The 20,693-nt window shown below is 46.8% G+C and overlaps 1 protein-coding gene across 1 annotated transcript in view; it reads left to right on the top strand.

The window, feature by feature from the left end:
• Positions 1-20,693, top strand: part of MYBBP1A (MYB binding protein 1a) — a 418,097-nt gene that overhangs the window by 90,819 nt on the left and 306,585 nt on the right. Inside the window, exons 7-8 of the mRNA XM_085649771.1 lie at positions 1,077-1,244; positions 15,629-15,746. Coding sequence (XP_085505897.1) covers positions 1,077-1,244; positions 15,629-15,746 — 286 coding nt within the window. The remainder of the gene's footprint in view (positions 1-1,076; positions 1,245-15,628; positions 15,747-20,693) is intronic.

Here is a 20,693-nt window from a genome sequence, read left to right as displayed (position 1 = left end):
GCCTTTGTGATTCTGCATCAAATGAGGGCAGTGCAACCATTGTATTTGAAAACTGTAGAATTGTTGTAACCCCCCCAGAATTTTGTATGTGACAAGAATGGCTGTAATTTACACAGCACATGATGACGTGCATGGTATTGGTATTTCACTGGTAAGTCGAAATGCAAAAACTTGTTGCATTTGCGATGATAGATGTACGATATTTGGATGTTCTCTAAATCACACCGTTCTTAGCAAAAAAAGCTCCTACCCCAATGTATTTGTTCCGTAAATTCCCTCTTTATTTAAAAGATCACAGTTTTATTTATTTACTTATTTGAGTTGTAGCACCAGCTCACCCCAACCAGGTTTCAGTAGCGCTGTACAATAAATCATGCCAAATCAATTATTTGTTACAACAAACACTGTCTCAAATCATATATCTGAGGGAAATGTTGGCAAGGACACAAAGACTGCACCACCTAATCATTGGAGCACCTGGACAATATAGTATAGCAAATCAATGCAGCCAAGTATCATTTGATCCAGTATTTTGTCATATAAGGATCAAGTGGATCGACACTTGGTACTACATGGGCTAAATAGAGATACTCATGAAAGAATGGTCTACATCTAGAAGTGATGAAAGTCCTGTTACCTTTTTTAACCCATACAAATGAATAAACGTCAGTGGTATACTGTGACTTGTGCTGTATTGAGTTGTCATTTACTCTTGGTACAGTGACTGTAATAAACTGCAGCAAGTAATGGAAATTATAGTGGTAAGCAGGTCAACAACATCCTAGCAACAGCATATTTATTTAGCATGTTTCAAAGCTTAACTTCATCAGAGAGGTGTTGACTTCGTGGCCATAAAAAAGGGATGCATGGCACCTCCTAGGAAGAACAAGAGCTTCCTTCAAAGTTAAACCATGTACGTGTTTGTAGGCAGTGTGTTCTCTTTAGGTGCAGTTGCTAGGAAAACAAGATTGTGACATGGAAATCAAGAAGAAATTCCTTAGATTTGTAGAAATGTTAAATATTTATTGAATGCTATAACACTGCATTTCTTTTCTATTTCTATTCTGCGTTTTCAGGTTGGTTGAGCTTTTGAAAACTGCAGCTGAGTCTGTTAAGAAGGATCGGAACTTGCCCGCTGTGGGACTCGACCTTCTGCGTGTTTCTCTGAAAGAGGATGCGTTCGATCTGTTCTGGAGTGAAGCGGTGGAGAATGGTCTGCTCAAGGTCCAGTCAGGCCCTTGCAGGTTAGTGGAAATGTATCTGTCTCTTGTATTGATATTGAAATTGATAATTGTTGTAGTGCTTGATTGTCCGAAGGCGCTAGCTTCCACTTGATGATACCAGAAAAGAACACACATTTGCAGTGCAATTGCTCTTGCATTTGTGAAAGTAAATTACAATGTGTTCTACTTTTTTTATGTTTGCATTTGTGCTCCTATTTGCATAGCACTATTGCTATTCGTATCTTTACTACACAAAGATTCGTAAATATGCAGTAGAATATTTCATACAGAAACATCTTAAACAAACTAACCCTTTATTTAAGTTCAATATTGTAGCCATTCCATCTTCTACCGTGTTGCAGTTTCCTAACAGCTGCCTGTTTACAGGTTTATACAGTTGAAGCTCCTCGACTGGATTATATTTTTTATACAAACTGCTCTTAACCCTCACGGGCCGACAAGGACTGGTTTTTAGAGAGCTTGATAGATGGAACCAAGGTGAAGGCGAGGGGAGCGACGAGAACTGCTATCAAACAACTGCACAGCTTCTGAAGTGGGAGGGCGGAGAGAGAACAAGAGCAGCCTGTTGGGAATTTATCTAATTTTTTTTTTTCTCCACTGTTTTGCTTTGTGTTGCAATTTCTACCTGCATTCCAAGTAGGGAATTATACATGCTTCTTTTGGTTGCAACCTTACCATTGGGACATGAGTATATTTTTTTGCCAATATTTGCAAGCATATATGCATCCATCAAAAATGGCCACATAAAATACAGCCGTATCATTGAGGACGGGAGAGCATGTCGGCATTTCCTGTAAATTCACAGCTCTTTTAAAGAATGCTGGTTCAAAATGTTAATGAAAAAGAAAAGCCTTACCTCATTCTTCTTAGCTAACACCAGGCAAACAGCAGATATACGCCTCTTGACCCCACCCAACACATGTTCAACCACTGAGTCCCTGTAGCTTAAAGCAAGTCAGTGTGTGGGGAGAGAGGCAATCTTAAACATGCAGTCACTCAAATTAAATCCCCACCTCCAGAGACGAGATATATATATATCCCACCCACACACTTTTTTAATTTAAATGTTGCTTGCTCCTGGCAGTAGACCTAGTAAGTAGGTAGTTTTAGGCAGAATTTGAATTGTTAAAACGCAGGTGTAAATAAAATATCCCACAGAAATGTAAGTAGCAGTTATACGCCTTTCGCCCTCACCCAACACATTTCATTACTGAGTCCCCGTAGTTTAAAGCAAGCGAGTGGGGGGGGTGTGGAGGGGGTGAAGGGAATCTTAAACGTGAATTGAAATAAATCCCCACCTTCAGCGAGGAGAGCGATTGCACAATTGTTGCTACAGCACAACGGAGAGCTCATGAGTCTGTAATATGGCATTTGGTTGTCTGCCCCAGTGTGTAGTCAAGAGCAGTCTACTGTGAAAACCTGGGCATGTGTTATGCATCACTCCATGTCTCACCTTGCCATAGGGGAGTGGGTGAGGGTGACTCACACACACTTTTTTAATGTTGCTTGCATCTGGAGAGTAGAGTAAGTAGGTCGTTTTTCGCTACATTTGTGTTAAAATTCAGATGTAAACAAAGGGGAGAGGGGTTAGACGCGACGATAAAGCACTGCTGTGTTGGGCTAGATATAAAAGAGGCGGGCGCCATTGCTATGCGCTCGCACAACATGTCATGCTTCCTTCTGCATTAAGTAAATAGTTCTTTAACTGCTAATGAAAGTTTGCGAGTAAGGACACATATAAGACAGGCTGTCCTTATGGAAGGTAACAACCGGAGAGAGGGAGGTACTGAGGGAGGGAGGTGCTAAACCTATTGACCAATCGAAAGCCATCAGAAGAGGAGCCAATTGTAAAGATGAGTGGTACATGGGCGGAGCTGAATGCCCATATCCTGAATACAGGCTGTCTCGAAGAGACCGCACAAGCACTGCCTAGGCTAGACCTAAAAAAAAAAATAAAAAAAAAAGCCCAGCAAACTGGATGAAGGATATACGAAAGGGGCAGTGAAAATGAAAAGAGCTAGGTTTTCAGCAGTTTTTTGAATTGCAGTAAGATGTGTTGTGCTTTGAAGTACAAAGTCAGCTTGTTCCACAGTTTATAAGTGGCAACGATAAGATTTCTGCAACCCCAGGAAGCTGAGTTCTTTTCGGCATATACTGAATTTTCTTCTCAAATAATTAGGGCTGGTATTGTGAATTATATTATGCGCCAGGAGAGCTCCTTAAAGGCTATTCTTTTTCTGACCGGTTTCCAGTTAGCTCCTCAATAGTTTGAAAAACTGATGTATATTTTGGGATCTTCATAAGGGGGGTCACTGCATTTTGGAATACCTGCAATTTATTTAACTGCCTTTGTTGTATGCCCATATATAGGCCCTTGCAGTAGTCAATCCTGGAAAGAACTAAAGAGATAAATTCTGTTTTATAAAGATCATACAGGATGAAAGGAAGGATCTTTTTCAGTTTTCTTAATAAATAGAAGCAAGAGCATGTAACTTTATTAATCCGTTCTGAGAAAGTAAGATTTCTATCAAAGATTACTCCCAGATTCCTGACTTTTCTGACTAGGTGGGAGGTGGTGAGGGTATAAGGGTGAGGGGGCGGGGAGAGGGCAAAAGTCTTGAGGCCATCACGTTGAATCCCAGTATGTGGTATTCTTTCCAAACAGAACCTCTGTATTCTGAGATTAACTTGAGACAATTGTCACCCATCCAGCCTACTACCTCTCGCATACAACTACTAAAGCGTTTGGCAACCTCACTAGGATCACATGAGATCAGGACTACAATTTGTGTTATCTGCATAAGAAACTGTGGAAAAGCCAAAGGATCTGATCAATTTGGCCAGAGGTGCCATATAAATATTACAAAGGGTAGGGCCAGAGAGAATCCCTGTGGGACTCTGCATTGTACAGTGGAAAATTCTGATGTAAAGTCTCCAAATGCCACTGATTGTTCTCTCTGAGAAAAGATGTCAAAAAGTCAAAGGGCCTTCCCGCCGATGCTTATACTTTCTAGTCGTTCAATGAGCAGCAAGTGACAAACGGTATCAAATGCAACAGAAAGCTCCACAAGGATCAGTGCCACTTTTCCTTTGCTGTCCATGATCATTCTAAGTTCTTCAGATGCTGTGACTAGTGCCGTGCTATGGTTTTTCATAAAACCTCACTGTGCATTATCTAATATTCATTTTCATCCAGAAAGGATGAGAGTTAAAAGTTTAGATGTTTCATCCAGGATCTTGGCTGTTATGGTAAGACAGGAGAGAGGTCTCTAATTTTAACCTCATAAGGGTTGAGTGAAGGTTTATTTCATCAAGGGAAGAATGGAGGCTTTCTTTCGATCAGTGGGGCACATACCTGCATGGATGATCGCATTTAAGAGCTTAGTAAGATGAGATGAGACTGTACTTGTTGCCGTATGCAGGATTTCTGGTGGACAAGGATCTGAAGGGGTGCCTGATCTAGTGGAATCTGAGTATCCTAATTTATTTCCTCATTAAGAGGAGGAAACTCACAGAGTGTACCATGCAAGTGATGTGTGCCCTCCAAACTAGAATCCATAGACTTGGTATTCTGGCTGGAATCAAATTTGCAGTATATTTCCTTTACCTTTTCTTTAAAGAAGTTGGCTATCTTGTTACACAGAACTTGACCGTGTACCAAACTGTTTGGAGTATTTGGACTGGAGAGTATTTAAACTGTTTTGAAAAATACTTCGGCTGAGTTTTTGGCAAGTTTGATTTTCTCGGTGAAGTAGTTTGATCTATTTGTTATGATCATGTTTTTATGTTCTTGAATATATTGTTTGGACTTGTTTTTTTTTCTACATGTAGGAAACTGGGGTTTTGTTACAGTACCCCCCACCCCAACCACTTTTTATCTAGTATTTGATGCAACTTTGACTGAAGTGTACTCTGTTCCCGCTAACCAGGTCCCCAGTACCAGTGTTCTTTCCCTAAAAAGGTTCAATTGTTTTTCCCCAATTGTCAAAACCTTTAGCACCCTCTAAGTCCCTAGTAAATGGTCCCCTGGTACCTAGGGTCTGAGGTACTAAAGAGAGTCCCTAAGGGCGATAGCCCAAATTGGGCCCGAGAGGGCTGACCAAACAGTCATTTCCCACTAAGGAGTGGGCAAACCACTCCTCCCCTGCCCTGCTCCAAGAGCAGAGCAGCCCTGCCCACTCGCTCTCAAAGCAGCATAAAATGATAACGCAAAGTTATTATCATTGGATGTTTCTGCTTCGCACTGCTTAAAAGCAGTGGGGTGACGCCCCTCTGCCATTGCGGAGGAGCCGCCACTGTATCTGTTCTGAGGAAAGTGTAGGAGGGATAGGCGTCTGACACTGAATGAGGTAGATGAGGGTGTCTTATGATCTCAGAGGGCTTTGGACTCCCCACTAAGGAATACAGTATCAGTTTCAGGTAGACCCAGAAAATCCAGAGTCAGTCCTGAGATGATTTTGTAAACTTTTCAGTAAAAACACCAGGTGGTTGGTTAAATGGTAGCAGTGTGCATTATTATGATGTACTTTATAATTTAATTATGAAAGAGCATCTGTTAAGGAATTGTGTACATAAGAAGTTGCAACAAGACCTGGTGTAGGAAGCTAGCACTTTATGTGATTTACCACTAAGTGGTTATATTGAGTAAAGAGTACAGAGATTCCCCCAGAAGTGTACAGGGCTCAATGTAAACCCGAGGTGCTCTATTTGTGGTAGTGTGGTCGAGCAGTCTTGAATAGTTTTTCCTTCAAAAATTGAACACACAGCAATTTTCAGTTGAGCAATGTTAACCTATGGGAGGAAAACAAGAATGCAGTTTTGCATGCAAGTATACAACTTAGTCTTGGTTTTCAGGATGAAGAATCGGCACCAGTCAAGGTTCATGTAAGTAGCAAATCTGCACCTCCAGCAGGGGTGGCTGGGTGCAGAGTTCAAATTCGGAATCTGGAGCCAATGTTATTCAATGGAGAAAGGGGGTAATTGAAGAGGTGCTGCTCACAGGTCAGTAAAACTGTTTGGCAGCCCAGTATTCACGGGTTAAGATGAGCAATGGGGTTGGGGGGCACAAGGCCACACCAAACTGACACCTTCAGCGGCACTGGGGCGGCCAGGTGCATAGTGCCAACACAGTGTGGGACACGCAATACAAACCAATGGGGGAGATCGGTTTTGAAGAAAGGCTGCAGGCTTATGCCAGGAGGCAGAATGAAGAAAACCCACAGCTTCCCAGGTAAGTAGAAATGCTAGGGAACATAGGGACACTGTTGGTCGCTGCCTCCCCAAGACCCAGGGGCTTTGGGTGCAGAGGTGTTCTCAGGCGACTGTAAAGGTAAAGTCTTACCAGGCAGGTCATGGTCGGGGTGAGTATTAGAGTTGAAGCTACATTCGTCGAGGTGGATTCCGGCAGGAGGTCAGCCCATGGTGGACTTTTGCTCAGAAGCGCTGGGGAACCTTCACAGAACTGATGTGCCACTTGGACTCGGTCCTTGGGCATCAGGTGCAGAGGTGGGTCTGGCAGAGATTTTGCGGTTCCTCAGGGCAGAGTTGTTCATTCTTTAAAGTTGGTTTCTTCTAGACAGGTCTGCTGTTGACGGGAGATCTTAATCTTTGTCGAAGGCAGGCAATCCTCCCAAGGCTTTGGAGGTCGCTGGGCTGCACGGTGGGTCGTCTTTGGGCGCAGGCTTGTGAGGGCTGCAGACAGGCCAGTAGGGCTGGGGCAAAGTCAGTTGGTGTCTGTAGTCTTCTCTGCTGGTGCAACACTGTAGTGTCAGGCTCTTCTTAGGTCATCAGGATTCTGATTTTAGGTTTTACGGGTGCCACCTAAATACTAGATTTAGAGGTGCTACAGGGGAGGGACAGGTAGGGACCAATGGGTCTCTTACCTAGGGTGCTTACACCCACTATTATGCCACACTCTTATGAGGTGGTAGCGGGGGGAGGCATAGCCCTTGCCTTAGCCCTGATTGGATAACTCCCACTATTTTCAAGATGGTGGGCACTGAAAAATGTACTTCACTTCGCCTCCTGCACCTGAAGGGTTGAGTTGGCGAAGGGGGGCACACCACCTATTCTTACTAAGTTTTCCCACTGGTTCTCCATTAAAAGTGGGGGTTTGAATCGGGGGCTGCCATCTGCAGCTAGCAGCAGAGGCTGGGGCTGCATTACAAAGGCAGCATGGCCTTTTAAGTTCCCTTTTGAGCACTGTGCTCATCTTTGGGGAGGAAGTGTAACCCCTCCACCCAGGATGTGCTTTGTTTCCTGCCTCAGAGAGCAGGGGGCTTTCGACCCAGGGATCCAGAAACTTGTCTGGAGGTGGCAGGCTGCCTAAAGCCAGTCTGAGACCACACTAGGGTTGGTTGGTTTTTAGGGGGCAGCTTTGAGGTGCCCTCTGGGTACATGTTTCAATAAATACCACACTGGCATCAGTAGGGATTTATTGAGAAGAGTTGTTTGGTAACCAACCCTCCTGGGTTCAGTATAACCATCATGGTGCTGAGTTGTCGAGTTTCCAGCCCATGTATTCTCTATGGCTTCACTGGAAATTACAATATTAAGAATACACTTAAATATTGTAGGGGCATATCTACTCATGCAGGTATGCCCACACTTCAGATGTAGGGCATCCTGCCTTAGGGCTTGTAAGGCCTGTAGAGGGGTTACTTACCTATACCGTAGGTAGTTCTGCTTGGCATGGCACATACAGTGTGCCATGTCGATGTTGTTTATCTCTACACCAAGGCATGCAGGCTGCAGTGGCAGTTTGCATGGCCTTGGTGAGGTGACCCTACGGGGACCCCTTCAGATGGCATTGTTTAGTAGTAAACCAACTGGTAATCGAAAACGAATGTGTCCGCACCAATAATGATTCTGCACACCTGCAACTGTGTCCGCATGTACAGTTAATGAAAATGACACTAACATTTGACCAACACTTCCTCATGACAGACAGCCAGTACACCTTGCCACTGAGGCACCTTTTGGTGTATTGACGTGGTCTGAGCCATGACACAGTGCTGGAAATGTCTTCCTTTTTAGGTCACGCCTGAGCCAGCGCATTCGCTGCTCTGTCGAGACATTTAGTGAGTGGGGCTTTAAAAAGCCGACCACAGCTTTTTTGGTGGCATAGAGCGTGCGGTTACGCGCACGGTAACGCGCATGTCTCGCGTCGCTCGCGGGCTTTCTCTCCCAAGCGCGCGCTTCAACACAGGTGCTGACCCGGCGAAGACGATTAAAACACTCTAATTTAAGACGCGCATTTCAATTGGCCAACAAGAGGCAGACGCTTAAATGTTCCTCGGCCGCCCTATTCGACGAGTCGTTCAATATTGCATCTATTCAATAATGCATGGGAAGACGCGCAGTCTCTTTAATGTGCTAACGACATGGCTGCCTGCACTCCCCACTGGAAACTACAACCAAACCCGTGACAACAATGGTGGCCGTTATTACAAATATGGGCGCAATTAAGCAACCCCCTCCCCCCACCTCTCTTTTGGTAAAAGCAGGGTTGGGTAAACTGTTTGCTCCTGCTGTCTGAGCAACATCACGGAGAAAATGTAGAGGTAGCAAGGCCTGCTCCAGGCTCGCATCCTTTGAGTGGGAAAACTCCAGCCCCTCGTTTGTGTACCTATCTGGGACCCAGGCAGCTAAAGAAACACTGGGGGAGATTATCCGAATGTAGAACACGCCAACATTCTACATCTGTCCTGAATTAATCCTTCCCCCTTGCTAACCTTCATGAAACAGAATAGTTCGCTGGATTTTATTTAAAAGGTTTTTACAAGATTAAATCAGTATGCAACGCCAGGTCATTTGACAATGCATTTCACAAGTCTCCAACATGCCTGCTGCAAACCCCCTCTGCACCCACAAACTAACACTGGAAGACGCTGTACTCTACTTTTGTCAGTGATAATTGACTGAAAGTCCACCAACTTATTTACTGTTTGTAAAGGGGCTTTCCATCTGGACAACATGTCTATCTTTTCCTGTAGTGTGTTTTATTTTAGTATGTTTTGATTCGTTCTCCCATTCTCTAGACTCTCTCATCTTCACGTTTCCTCTTTCTGTGTCTCACACACTTTTTTTGTCACCCCTCAAGCTCTCAACATCTGTGGATGACAGTCACTACTCCATTATGCCATGGCGGTAACACCGACCATGATTGTAGACAGCAGCTTCAAAGTTCGAAGCCGGTATCGCTCATCATAGATTGTGTGTATTTTGCAGGAGGATGCTGCAACTACTATGCTATTATTGTTCACGTCTGCGCACTGACCTCACTAGTCTATCACTAGGCATTCTAAGTTCTCTTTCACATGATGTTTGTACAATAAGTTATGGCAAAGCAATTAGCCAAATGTCCACTTCATTCTACTCTGCCTATAGCAATGTCCTTTTCCCCAGACCTACTTTTGCCTGTCCTTAAATTCAGAGGGAATTTAAGGGCATGCCTGGACTTTCTGTTCTGTTATTTCTGTGCTGCAACATAAACAGGGTATGCGCCTATCATCTTTGGCGTCGACGCAGAGCCACTTAACCCTGAATAGCAGCGTGACCGGAATACCATGGCAATTGTTTCTGTTTGCATATGGCGGGTTGGCTTGAGGGACACGCCTTCCAGAAATTTAATTGTATTAAACGGCCAGGCTACAATTTAGGCTGCAATAATCTGCTGTTTGCATTTCTTTGGCTGAGAAACAACTGCAACTATGTAGCAAGCAGGCTGCAGTTTTCCTCCACCCCCTCTCTCTCTTCCTCCACCCTCTCTCTCTGTACCTCTCTCTCTCTATCTCTCTATCTCTCTATCTCTCGCTCTCTCTCTCTCTCTCTCTCTCTCTCTCTCTCTCTCGCTCTATCTCTCGCTCTATCGCGCTCTCTCTATCGCGCTCTCTCTATCGCGCTCTCTCTATCTCTATCGCGCTCTCTCTATCTCTATCGCGCTCTCTCTATCTCTATCGCGCTCTCTCTATCTCTATCGCGCTCTCTATCTCTATCGCGCTCTCTCTATCTCTATCGCGCTCTCTCTATCTCTATCGCGCTCTCTCTATCTCTATCGCTCTATCTCTATCGCGCTCTCTCTATCTCTGTCGCGCTCTCTCTATCTCGCTCTCTCTATCGCGCTCTCTCTATCGCGCTCTCTCTATCTCTATCGCTCTATCTCTCTCTCTCGCTCTATCTCTCTCTCTCGCTCCATCTCTCGCTCTCCATCTCTCGCTCTCCATCTCTCGCTCTCCATCTCTCGCTCTCCATCTCTCGCTCTCCATCTCTCGCTCTCCATCTCTCGCTCTCCATCTCTCGCTCTCTCTCTCTCTCTCTCCATCTCTCGCTCTCTCTCTCTCTCTCCATCTCTCGCTCTCTCTCTCTCTCTCTCCATCTCTCGCTCTCTCGCTCTCCATCTCTCGCTCTCCATCTCTCGCTCTCCATCTCTCGCTCTCCATCTCTCGCTCTCCATCTCTCGCTCTCCATCTCTCGCTCTCCATCTCTCGCTCTCCATCTCTCGCTCTCCCTCTCTCGCTCTCCCTCTCTCGCTCTCCCTCTCTCGCTCTCCCTCTCTCGCTCTCCCTCTCTCGCTCTCCCTCTCTCGCTCTCCCTCTCTCGCTCTCCCTCTCTCGCTCTCCCTCTCTCGCTCTCCCTCTCTCGCTCTCCCTCTCTCGCTCTCCCTCTCTCGCTCTCCCTCTCTCGCTCTCCCTCTCTCGCTCTCCCTCTCTCGCTCTCCCTCTCTCGCTCTCCCTCTCTCGCTCTCCCTCTCTCGCTCTCCCTCTCTCGCTCTCCCTCTCTCGCTCTCCCTCTCTCGCTCTCCCTCTCTCGCTCTCCCTCTCTCGCTCTCCCTCTCTCGCTCTCCCTCTCTCGCTCTCCCTCTCTCGCTCTCCCTCTCTCGCTCTCCCTCTCTCGCTCTCCCTCTCTCGCTCTCCCTCTCTCGCTCTCCCTCTCTCGCTCTCCCTCTCTCGCTCTCCCTCTCTCGCTCTCCCTCTCTCGCTCTCCCTCTCTCGCTCTCCCTCTCTCGCTCTCCCTCTCTCGCTCTCCCTCTCTCGCTCTCCCTCTCTCGCTCTCCCTCTCTCGCTCTCCCTCTCTCGCTCTCCCTCTCTCGCTCTCCCTCTCTCGCTCTCCCTCTCTCGCTCTCCCTCTCTCGCTCTCCCTCTCTCGCTCTCCCTCTCTCGCTCTCCCTCTCTCGCTCTCCCTCTCTCGCTCTCCCTCTCTCGCTCTCCCTCTCTCGCTCTCCCTCTCTCGCTCTCCCTCTCTCGCTCTCCCTCTCTCGCTCTCCCTCTCTCGCTCTCCCTCTCTCGCTCTCCCTCTCTCGCTCTCCCTCTCTCGCTCTCCCTCTCTCGCTCTCCCTCTCTCGCTCTCCCTCTCTCGCTCTCCCTCTCTCGCTCTCCCTCTCTCGCTCTCCCTCTCTCGCTCTCCCTCTCTCGCTCTCCCTCTCTCGCTCTCCCTCTCTCGCTCTCCCTCTCTCGCTCTCCCTCTCTCGCTCTCCCTCTCTCGCTCTCCCTCTCTCGCTCTCCCTCTCTCGCTCTCCCTCTCTCGCTCTCCCTCTCTCGCTCTCCCTCTCTCGCTCTCCCTCTCTCGCTCTCCCTCTCCCTCTCTCGCTCTCGCTCTCGCTCTCCCTCTCTCGCTCTCGCTCTCCCTCTCTCGCTCTCCCTCTCTCGCTCTCCCTCTCTCGCTCTCCCTCTCTCGCTCTCCCTCTCTCGCTCTCCCTCTCTCCCTCTCCCTCTCTCCCTCTCTCGCTCTCCCTCTCTCCCTCTCTCGCTCTCCCTCTCTCCCTCTCTCCCTCTCTCGCTCTCCCTCTCTCCCTCGCTCTCTCTCCCTCTCTCCCTCGCTCTCTCTCCCTCTCTCCCTCGCTCTCTCTCTCTCCCTCGCTCGCTCTCTCTCTCCCTCGCTCTCTCTCTCTCTCCCTCGCTCTCTCTCTCTCTCTCCCTCGCTCTCTCTCTCTCCCTCGCTCTCTCTCTCTCCCTCGCTCTCTCTCTCTCCCTCGCTCTCTCTCTCTCCCTCGCTCTCTCTCTCTCCCTCGCTCTCTCTCTCTCCCTCGCTCTCTCTCTCTCCCTCGCTCTCTCTCTCTCTCAGTGGCAGCCGGAGCCTGATAGCACTGCTTGTCCTTTAAAAAAAAAAAAAAGCATTGGCATAGCCAATACAATAGGTCTCATCTTTGGGGCCTTATAAGTGTTTAACCATGCAACAGTTAATGTTGGTGCTTAAAGGATATTGTGCTGCATACCTAAATACTTATAAGGTCCCAAAAGCGATACCTATTGGCCATGCCAATGCTTGTTTAGAATTGTATCTTGTGAGAGGCTGTCACCAGGTAGACTCTTGAATCCTCGTAAAGAAAGGATCCATTATGCTTCCTCACCACAGTAATTACCTACTAGCAGCACAGGAAACACCAATGATTGGCCGTGAAGTAGTCTGGTTTTCTGGCAGTCCTTAAATTGGATCCTATGGGCTTGTTAAAACAAAGGGAGGAACAAATTGTAGGCCTTTTAATTCTGGTTTGTACGCAGTTAAAGAACTGAGCAGGTCATAGGCTTCCATGCCCTCTGGGACACCTAACGAGCTAACATTAGTTCTTCGGCTTTGGTCCATCTCCTCCACCAGTTTTTTCTTAACTTGCCATAGTTCCAGACCAATATCTGAGCCACTGCTAATCCTTTTAATGTGTTTCTTGAGGGCCTGCACTCTTCATTCCATTGTTTCAAGTGTTCCCAGGTCTGACCTAAGGGTTTTAAGTACACTGGTTAATGTCATGGCATTTTCTCTCACCAAATCAATCACTGTTTTGATGGGTGTTAGTTTTATGTCTGGCACTCGTTTTGACTTCTCCATCACCACTTCATTGAAAAGTAGCAGGTGACGATTTGGTCTTCGACAATTAATTGGTCCAGTGACACTGCAATGTGGCGCTGCCTGCTGATAAGTTTTAGTCCTCTGGCGTTATAGCAAGAGCAGATGGGTTTGCGGGGGCTGGTGCTAAATAAGTATTGAAGCATTCACGTAGGTTTCACTAGAGTAGTGGCACCTTTTATGTCCTTGTAATTCCAGTCTGTGTGTGTACATTAAATATTGTTGCTAAGTAAAAAGGGTTCCTCCGTATACTGGGAGCACTCGACTACGCAACCCAGTTCCTGCCACTTCCCCGTGCTCATCTCTGCTTCTGTAGGAAAGTTGGAGGTTTGAGCACATCTCACCATGTTGTATCTCCATGCTAGGGGGAATGTGGCAAAATAGGGGCCATGGCATGAACGTGGTGCTGGAACTCGTTTGAGTGGGGGTGCTGCCATTAATATTATCTCTCTGATGCCATAAGGATTGTGAAAAGTCCAAGCATCATACAAAAATCAAGTGTAGCAAATGTGGACTGGTAAAGGTGTGACATGTAACTGGTGGTGCATTTTGGACCACTGGTTAGGTAGGGCACTGGCATTTACAGACAGTAAATGATCTGTTTAAAGGGCTACTAAACTTGCATAGAAATGCAAATTTTATGGTAAACATTTACAGTGCAAAAACTAATATGTGGAAATCAGTTTTCAGTGAGTATCACTCGCTCTTCACCAAGTGTCTTGATTTGTCTTGACCCTATTAAAATCTTTGTTTCCATCACACTTCGGAATTACAAATAAGTGCTGAATTTGTACTTTATTAACTTGAAGTGTGTATAGTTCATTTACCAAAATGTAAATATTTTAGAAGAAAAAATGGCCATCGGACAGCCTTTCCATTCATGTTCTGTACCCTAGAAGGATTGTCACCTAAGATCACTTTTATGAAATCCTCTCACTTTGCAGCCATAGAAATAAAAGTAAACACCAGTTTCAGAATCAGCAGGAATTTGTCAGAATACATAACCTGACGTTTGACCTTTATCTTTGAACGTACAGCAAATTTGACAAGTTACGCACCAAATTTAAAGGCATCTTTAGTGTTCATTCACCTTCTGGACTCAAGCATATTTCTGGAGGTGCTGCAGCACCCTCAGCACCCCTACTTACAGGGCCTATGTGACACATCCCCGCTATCCCACTCCGCCAGATGTTCGCTGCTGCACTTCTGGGTTTGTAGGTCTATTGCCTCCGTTCAGCTAGGCTGCACGCTCCATGACCCCTGGGCAGCTGTGTCACAGGTCTCTCACTTGTCTTGTGATCGTTGTGTGGCCACCCGTGATTTCCCACGGACTCACCAAACCTCAGCTGTCGGAGTGCTTCACCAGGATTCTGACTTCCTGAAAGAACTAAAGACTGCCTCTTAATATGGCCTTTTGTTCATTAGTAAACATGTATACTCTATTTCCCACAAAAACGAATTGGACTCATCTCACAAAAAAGAAAGGAGGGGATAATATCGTAAAGGTATAATGAGATAATAAAGGTGATGATGTGGATACTAAAGTGGAAAAGGATAGGATTGTTAGTGCCTGTAAAATGGCAGTAGGTGAGTTCCTTCTTCTCGCTTGGGAGTAGAGTGAATGAGTTGAATTACATTTTTACCTTTTTCCAAAGTAGGCGATCGATTGTTCAGAGAGAAGGTAGGTTGCCGGTAGGGTTTGGAAGGTAAATTTCCTCTGCTGGTTCCTTTCAACATGGTCAAACCCTCAGAGATCCATGCCTTCCTTCAGTTATATTAGCACATGACTGACTAGTTTTCACTTGCAACATTTTTTCCCTGCATTGGCTGGTACTCTGGATTGGCAGTTTCAGTTTTAGTTGGCGCCTTTAACCTGGGGCTCTTATTTAAAGACTGTATAGGTGATAAGCTGATGCAGCTTATCAAAGTTGTCCCTTCCAGTTAAGACAGCCTGGCTCTGAGTACTACAAATGTTATATCTTGGACTCTGACACCGAGACCCGAAAATGCAATCAGAATTTTGAATGTGCCTGACTAGTTCTTGTGCTGAAGGTAGAGCTTAATTGGCATTTGTGTGGTTCGTTCACATAACTTACCCTGGTGCCTACCCAGTTAAGTGAAAAACAAAGTGTGTGCGCACCGTACATTTGGTCAAACTTGATGAAATGACATCAAGGGTGTACCTTTTCTTGCAATAAGCTAGTCACTGGCTGTGTGCCTATCCACAAAAGGGCTAGAGTGGGGCTGTCTATATTTAGAAGATGTATAAGGTGAGCATAAGCCAAACTGATCAGTTAACGAAGAATTGTATTTCTATTTCATTTTTTGTTTTTGCCTCTTACTTGTCTATGCTTGAAGCTTCTGCTGCTGTTCTCTGGTAAGTTTTGTTTTTAAATGTACAGTCTTCAAATTGCACACAATAAGTTGACAGTCATGTTTTCAGAAACTGTGAAAGATATCTAGCTTTTAAGCACTCCATTTCATAAAGAAATAGTTTGTAATTTTCTGAAATATCTTGCTAATTTTATGTTTTCTGATGGTTTTAGCTACATGTGTTATCGGTTGCTGGGGGCCGCCTTGCCCTTGCTCTCTTTAGACCAGCTGCAGACTGTACTTCGAGGAGATGTGATGCGCCACTTTGGTGACCATGTAGTCTCTGCTCAGGTAAGCTTCTTGTGGAAGGCATAACAAGTGTCTGTCTCTATTATGGGTGTGTGTTGTAAGAAAGTGGCTCTGTATATACTGCACCAAAATAAGGTTCAGTGTGCACAGAGTCCACACTCTCAAGAGGTTTGGCAGAGGTTAAAGTTGGATATATCCTTACTCTCTAAAGTGGTAGCTTGGTCGAGCAGTAAGGCAGTATCAGAGGACAGTGTAAAGCACTTGCTGTACACACTCAGTCAGCAAATGGTCTCACACACTCAAGAACTGAACTCTAGGCCAATTGTTTTGTATATCAACATATTATAGTAGTTTTATTTTGGAACCACAAGTAGGTATCAAAATACTTTCTCAGAATGAAATGCTCTAGTTGAATACTTTCAATAAGCAGTAGACTTTTAAATGCGATAGTTACAGTTGTTGCAATAGGCAACACAAGTTCAATTATAACATTGAGCTCAATGGGAATCTTTAGGTAAAGGCAATATCAATTACTTTGCATAGGTTTTTTTACTCTGGGCTGGATCCTGGATTCAGCCCTGGTGCATCTCCTGTAAACAGTTGAAAGAAATCATTTTTGTTACACAGGCGAATTTTAAGGAATATTTGTATGTTTCAAAAATCGACACTTAGAAGAATTTCTGGCAAAAACCAGGCAATGTTATCCTATGGAGGAAAGTTTGCTTATCGGAAAATCGCAGTTGTAATTACTTTTCAGGGTCAGTGTTTGGCACCAACATCCAGCACTGGGATCGCTCCTGGTAACGGGTGAGTAATTTCGTTTTCGTTGATCGGGTGATTTTTAGTGAATATTTCAAAGATTCAAAACTCAACACTTGGAAATTCTTCTAAGTGAAACCAGTCAATGTTACCCTATGGAGAAAATGTTAGTTATCGGTGTGAGAAAGTGCCATCTTTCTTGCATGGTATGCCCCCACTTTTTGCTGAATTGCTGATGTACTTTGACTGAGTGTGCCCTGGGCTCCTGCCAATCAGGTACCCAGGGCCAGTGTTCCTTCCCTAAAACAGCATGAAGGTAAATGGTATCCTAGGTACCCAGGACCTTGTGACCAGAGAAGGCCCCTAAGGGCTGCAGCACTTATTGTGCCACCCTTAGAGGCCCTGTAACCTGGCACACGCACACTGCCTTTGCAGGCTGAGTGTCTTGGTGCAGAACAAAACAGTCGACATGGCACACATCCCTGTGTGCCATGCCCACAACACACATTGCCCTGGCATACCTCAGTCACCCTTCTAGCTAGGTGCCCTATGCCAGTGGTGTGGGTACAGGTGCATGAGCCCTGTGCCCTTACAGTACCCAGGTCCATTCCTGGGCGCTGTAAGTGCAGTGCTTCCATTAAGAGTATATGGTGCTGGGAGATCGTCAACACAAACTCCACAGCACCATGATGGCTACACTGAAGACTGAGAAGTTAGGTATCAAACTTCTCAGCACATTAAACCCACACTGATGCCAGTGTGGGATTTAATGTAAGATGCACGACAGAGGGCAACTTGGAGTTACCCCCTGAACCTAACCTACAATCCACGTCCTGTCTGAGAGGCTGCCTAGGCTGCCACACAGCAGACATGTTGCTGGACCCCTGGGTAGAGAGCCATCCGCTCTCCTGGGCCTGCTACAATGGACATCCTGGGCGAGGTGCTAGGTCTCCTCCCCCAGGATGGGCAGGGGAAGCTTCAAAGGCATGCCGCCTTTGTGAGCTTCTCCAGGCCACTTGCTGTACTCCGCAACTGGCCCCCACCGGTTCTGACCCCCACTCTGGCGGGAAGACTGGCGGGAGACCCCAAGGAAGGAAAGGGGGTGTGCCAGCCTCTGCCAACCCCACCCCTCAGATGGGGGAGGTGAGGTCAAGCACATCTCCGGGCTCTCGCCATCTTGAAGATAGGGAGCCCTGCCCAATCAGGACTAGGCTACTGCCCCTCTCCCACTGGAGAGTGGCAGAATAGGGGGTGTACCCACCCCAGGGAAGGGACCCATTGGTCCCTGCCCTTTACCTACCAGTAACACCCCTAAATTTAGTATTTAGGGGCTCCCCGAACCTTCCTTCCTCAGATCCCGAATCCGAAACAAGCAAGAAGAACAAGAAGAAAGAAGACCTGCCGTGCAGCTCCTAACAAGAGGACGACACCAACTGACTTGGCCCCAGCCCTACAGGCCTGTCGACCCTCGAACCTGCTCCTGCTAAACCCCGTCGTCTCCAGTGGTCAGCAACCTCAAAAACCCCGGAGGACCTGACTGCCTTGTGACTCTATAAGACTGGGACTCCCACGAGCAGTGGTTCAGCTCAAAGCAAGTAACAGACCCCTGGCACTAGCCAGGAACCGTGACTCCTGCACCAGCCAAGCCTGGCCTGTGCCGGAGCGAACAAAGACCACGAAGACGTTCCCCGGCGACTGTGACCAAGAATCCAGCACCCAAAGACCCTCCTCGACGCTGCTGACGACGCCTGCAGCCTCAACACCAGAGACCCTCCCCCCCCCCCCCCCCCCCCCCCAACCGCGACCAGTTGAGGGTAAAATTTCCCGACGCGAAAAGACACCCTTGCACCCGACGCCCTGCGACCCCCTGTGCCCAGCTTCTGGGTGCCTACCTAACCTACAGCTTCCTGAGTCTAACCCCAAGGTTCTGGGGTTAGACTCGAGGGTCTCCCATGGTCGGGTAGGTACATTTGTTACACCCTCAGCGGCACAGGGGCAGCCGGGTGCAGAGAGAGTAGGCCGGATGTTAACCCATGGCGGGCAGGGGGCCTTTGGTTGGTGGCTTCTTGCAGGCAGGCCACGCGGCTGTGGGAGCTGGGCTCCTGGTCACTTACTCAGGGCAAGTGGGGAAGTAGAATAGAACAGATGCTGCATTTCCAGGGGCACTTGGGCGGCTGGGTGCAGGGTGCTTTTGAGTCGTCGGGCGCTCAGTGTATTTCAGTGAAGAAGCTGCAAGATGAACAAAGGCTGCAAGCTCGGGGACAGAGATTCTTCAGGTGTCACCACCACTTTGAGAGGTAAGTTGGGAAGCTGTAGGTTAGGTAGGCACCCAGGAGCTGGGCACAGGGGGCCGCAGGGCGCTGGGTGTCTTTTGGTGTCGGGAAATCTTACCCTCTGCTGGTCGCGGTTGGAGGCGTCCCATGGTATTTAGGCTGCAGGTGTCGTCTGGAGCGTTGAGGAGGGTCCTTGGGTGCTGGATTCTTGGTCCAAAAAGACTCTTGGGGACCAATGTGCTAGACGACAGAAAATGCAGTGCAGGCAAGCGGATGATGTCGGGACATCTTCAGTTGACAAGATGAGGAGGATGATGCTTCAGCGGCACAGGAGGAATCCCTTTCTATCCATGATTCTGAGTCCCAGTCTCAGTCCAAGGATGACTCTACCATTCTTCAGCCAGCAAAAAAGCAACCTTCGGTGAGTACTTCTACCCCTAATCCCACACCCAAACCATTGACTTTCACTAAAAAACCTGCTCATTGGCAGCTACTGCAGACAAGCCATGGCGTGCACAGAAAACATGACTCAAAATCCCTGCCCTCCATCTCCGAAAGTTCAGCTTACAGCAGGGCTTCCACCTTCTTTACATCCGAGGCCACAACACCTCGGTCTTCGGGCTTGGTACCAAAACAAAGACTTCCTATTTCAGAACTGAATGTTCCTCCATTTAAAACAAAACTTCCACCACCGAAATGCTCCTCCACAGCCTCTACAGCCAATCCTTTAGCCGTTTCATCGAAAGCTCAATCCGAAACTACAAAGACTGCAAATCCAGCCTGGAACTGACAATAATGATACAACCACCAAAACAGCACACTTCTAAGAAGCAGTTGAGTTTTGAGTAGGCTTTGGACATTCCTGTCCAACCTGTAAAGAAGAAAAGGAAGGATGCTGCAACTAGTCCATTGGACATTCCCATTCTCCCTTCTCCTATACCACAAACACCACCTCACTCACCACATTTGCCTGAGGCAGGTAACATCCCCTCAATAAATAGTTGAAGACGATTAGGATAACCTAGACAATAAACATCTAGGGGATGCCTGGGATGATTTTAATATTGAGCCTCAAGACGACACTAACCCTGACTTATATCCCACTTGCCCATGTCCTCCTTATGATGCCTTTCCTTATCAGGACCTAATAGCACGTGCAGCCACGTTCCATCAGGTCCCTCTATATAAAGATTTAATAGAGGAGGATTTTCTGTTCGAGACTTTGTCTAATGCACAGAGAGGGACACAATATTTACCATTACTCAAGGATATGACACGTCAATCAGACTGCATCTTTAAAGACCCAGCCAAAGTGAGGATAATTAATCCACGTATTGACAAAAGTACAAAGCAGCACCATCAGACCCCATTTTTTTAAATTTTTTTTTTAGAGGCCAACTAATCGAAGACACTCTAGTAGTATCAAATGCAAGGAAAAGGGCTAACTCCCAAACAACTGGAGACGCACCACCTCCAGAAAAAGAGTCCAAGCTAATACATGCCTCTGGTAAACGAGTTGTTGCACAAGCAGCTAATCATTGGCCAATAGCCTGGGTCTATCAGCAAGGTATGATAGGGCCCATTGGGGCGATTGGAGGGTTTCATCCAATGCTTCCCTGACGAACATAGAAAAAGAGGTCAAGAAATAGTATATAAAGGTAAACTTATTATCAACAATTGTATTAAATGTGCACTGGATGCAGCGGACACTGCTGCTAGGGGTATATACACCAATATCCTATTACTTAGGCCTGCAGGGTTAAAGGTGTCAGGATTTAAGCGTGAGGTACAGCACGCCATACTAAATATCCCTTTCGATAAAGAACATCTTTTCGGACCTCAAGTGGACACAGCCCTTCAAAAAAGATGAATGAGGAAACTGAGGTAGCAAAATCACTAGGAACTCTACAAACTAACAGGTAGTGTGGTTCTTTTCTGAGGTCCAGTTACAAACAAG

The sequence above is a fragment of the Triturus cristatus genome, chromosome 3_2 (assembly GCF_964204655.1).
Source record: "Triturus cristatus chromosome 3_2, aTriCri1.1, whole genome shotgun sequence".
Taxonomy (NCBI): domain Eukaryota; kingdom Metazoa; phylum Chordata; class Amphibia; order Caudata; family Salamandridae; genus Triturus; species Triturus cristatus.
This window is presented reverse-complemented; position numbering and strand designations above follow the sequence as displayed.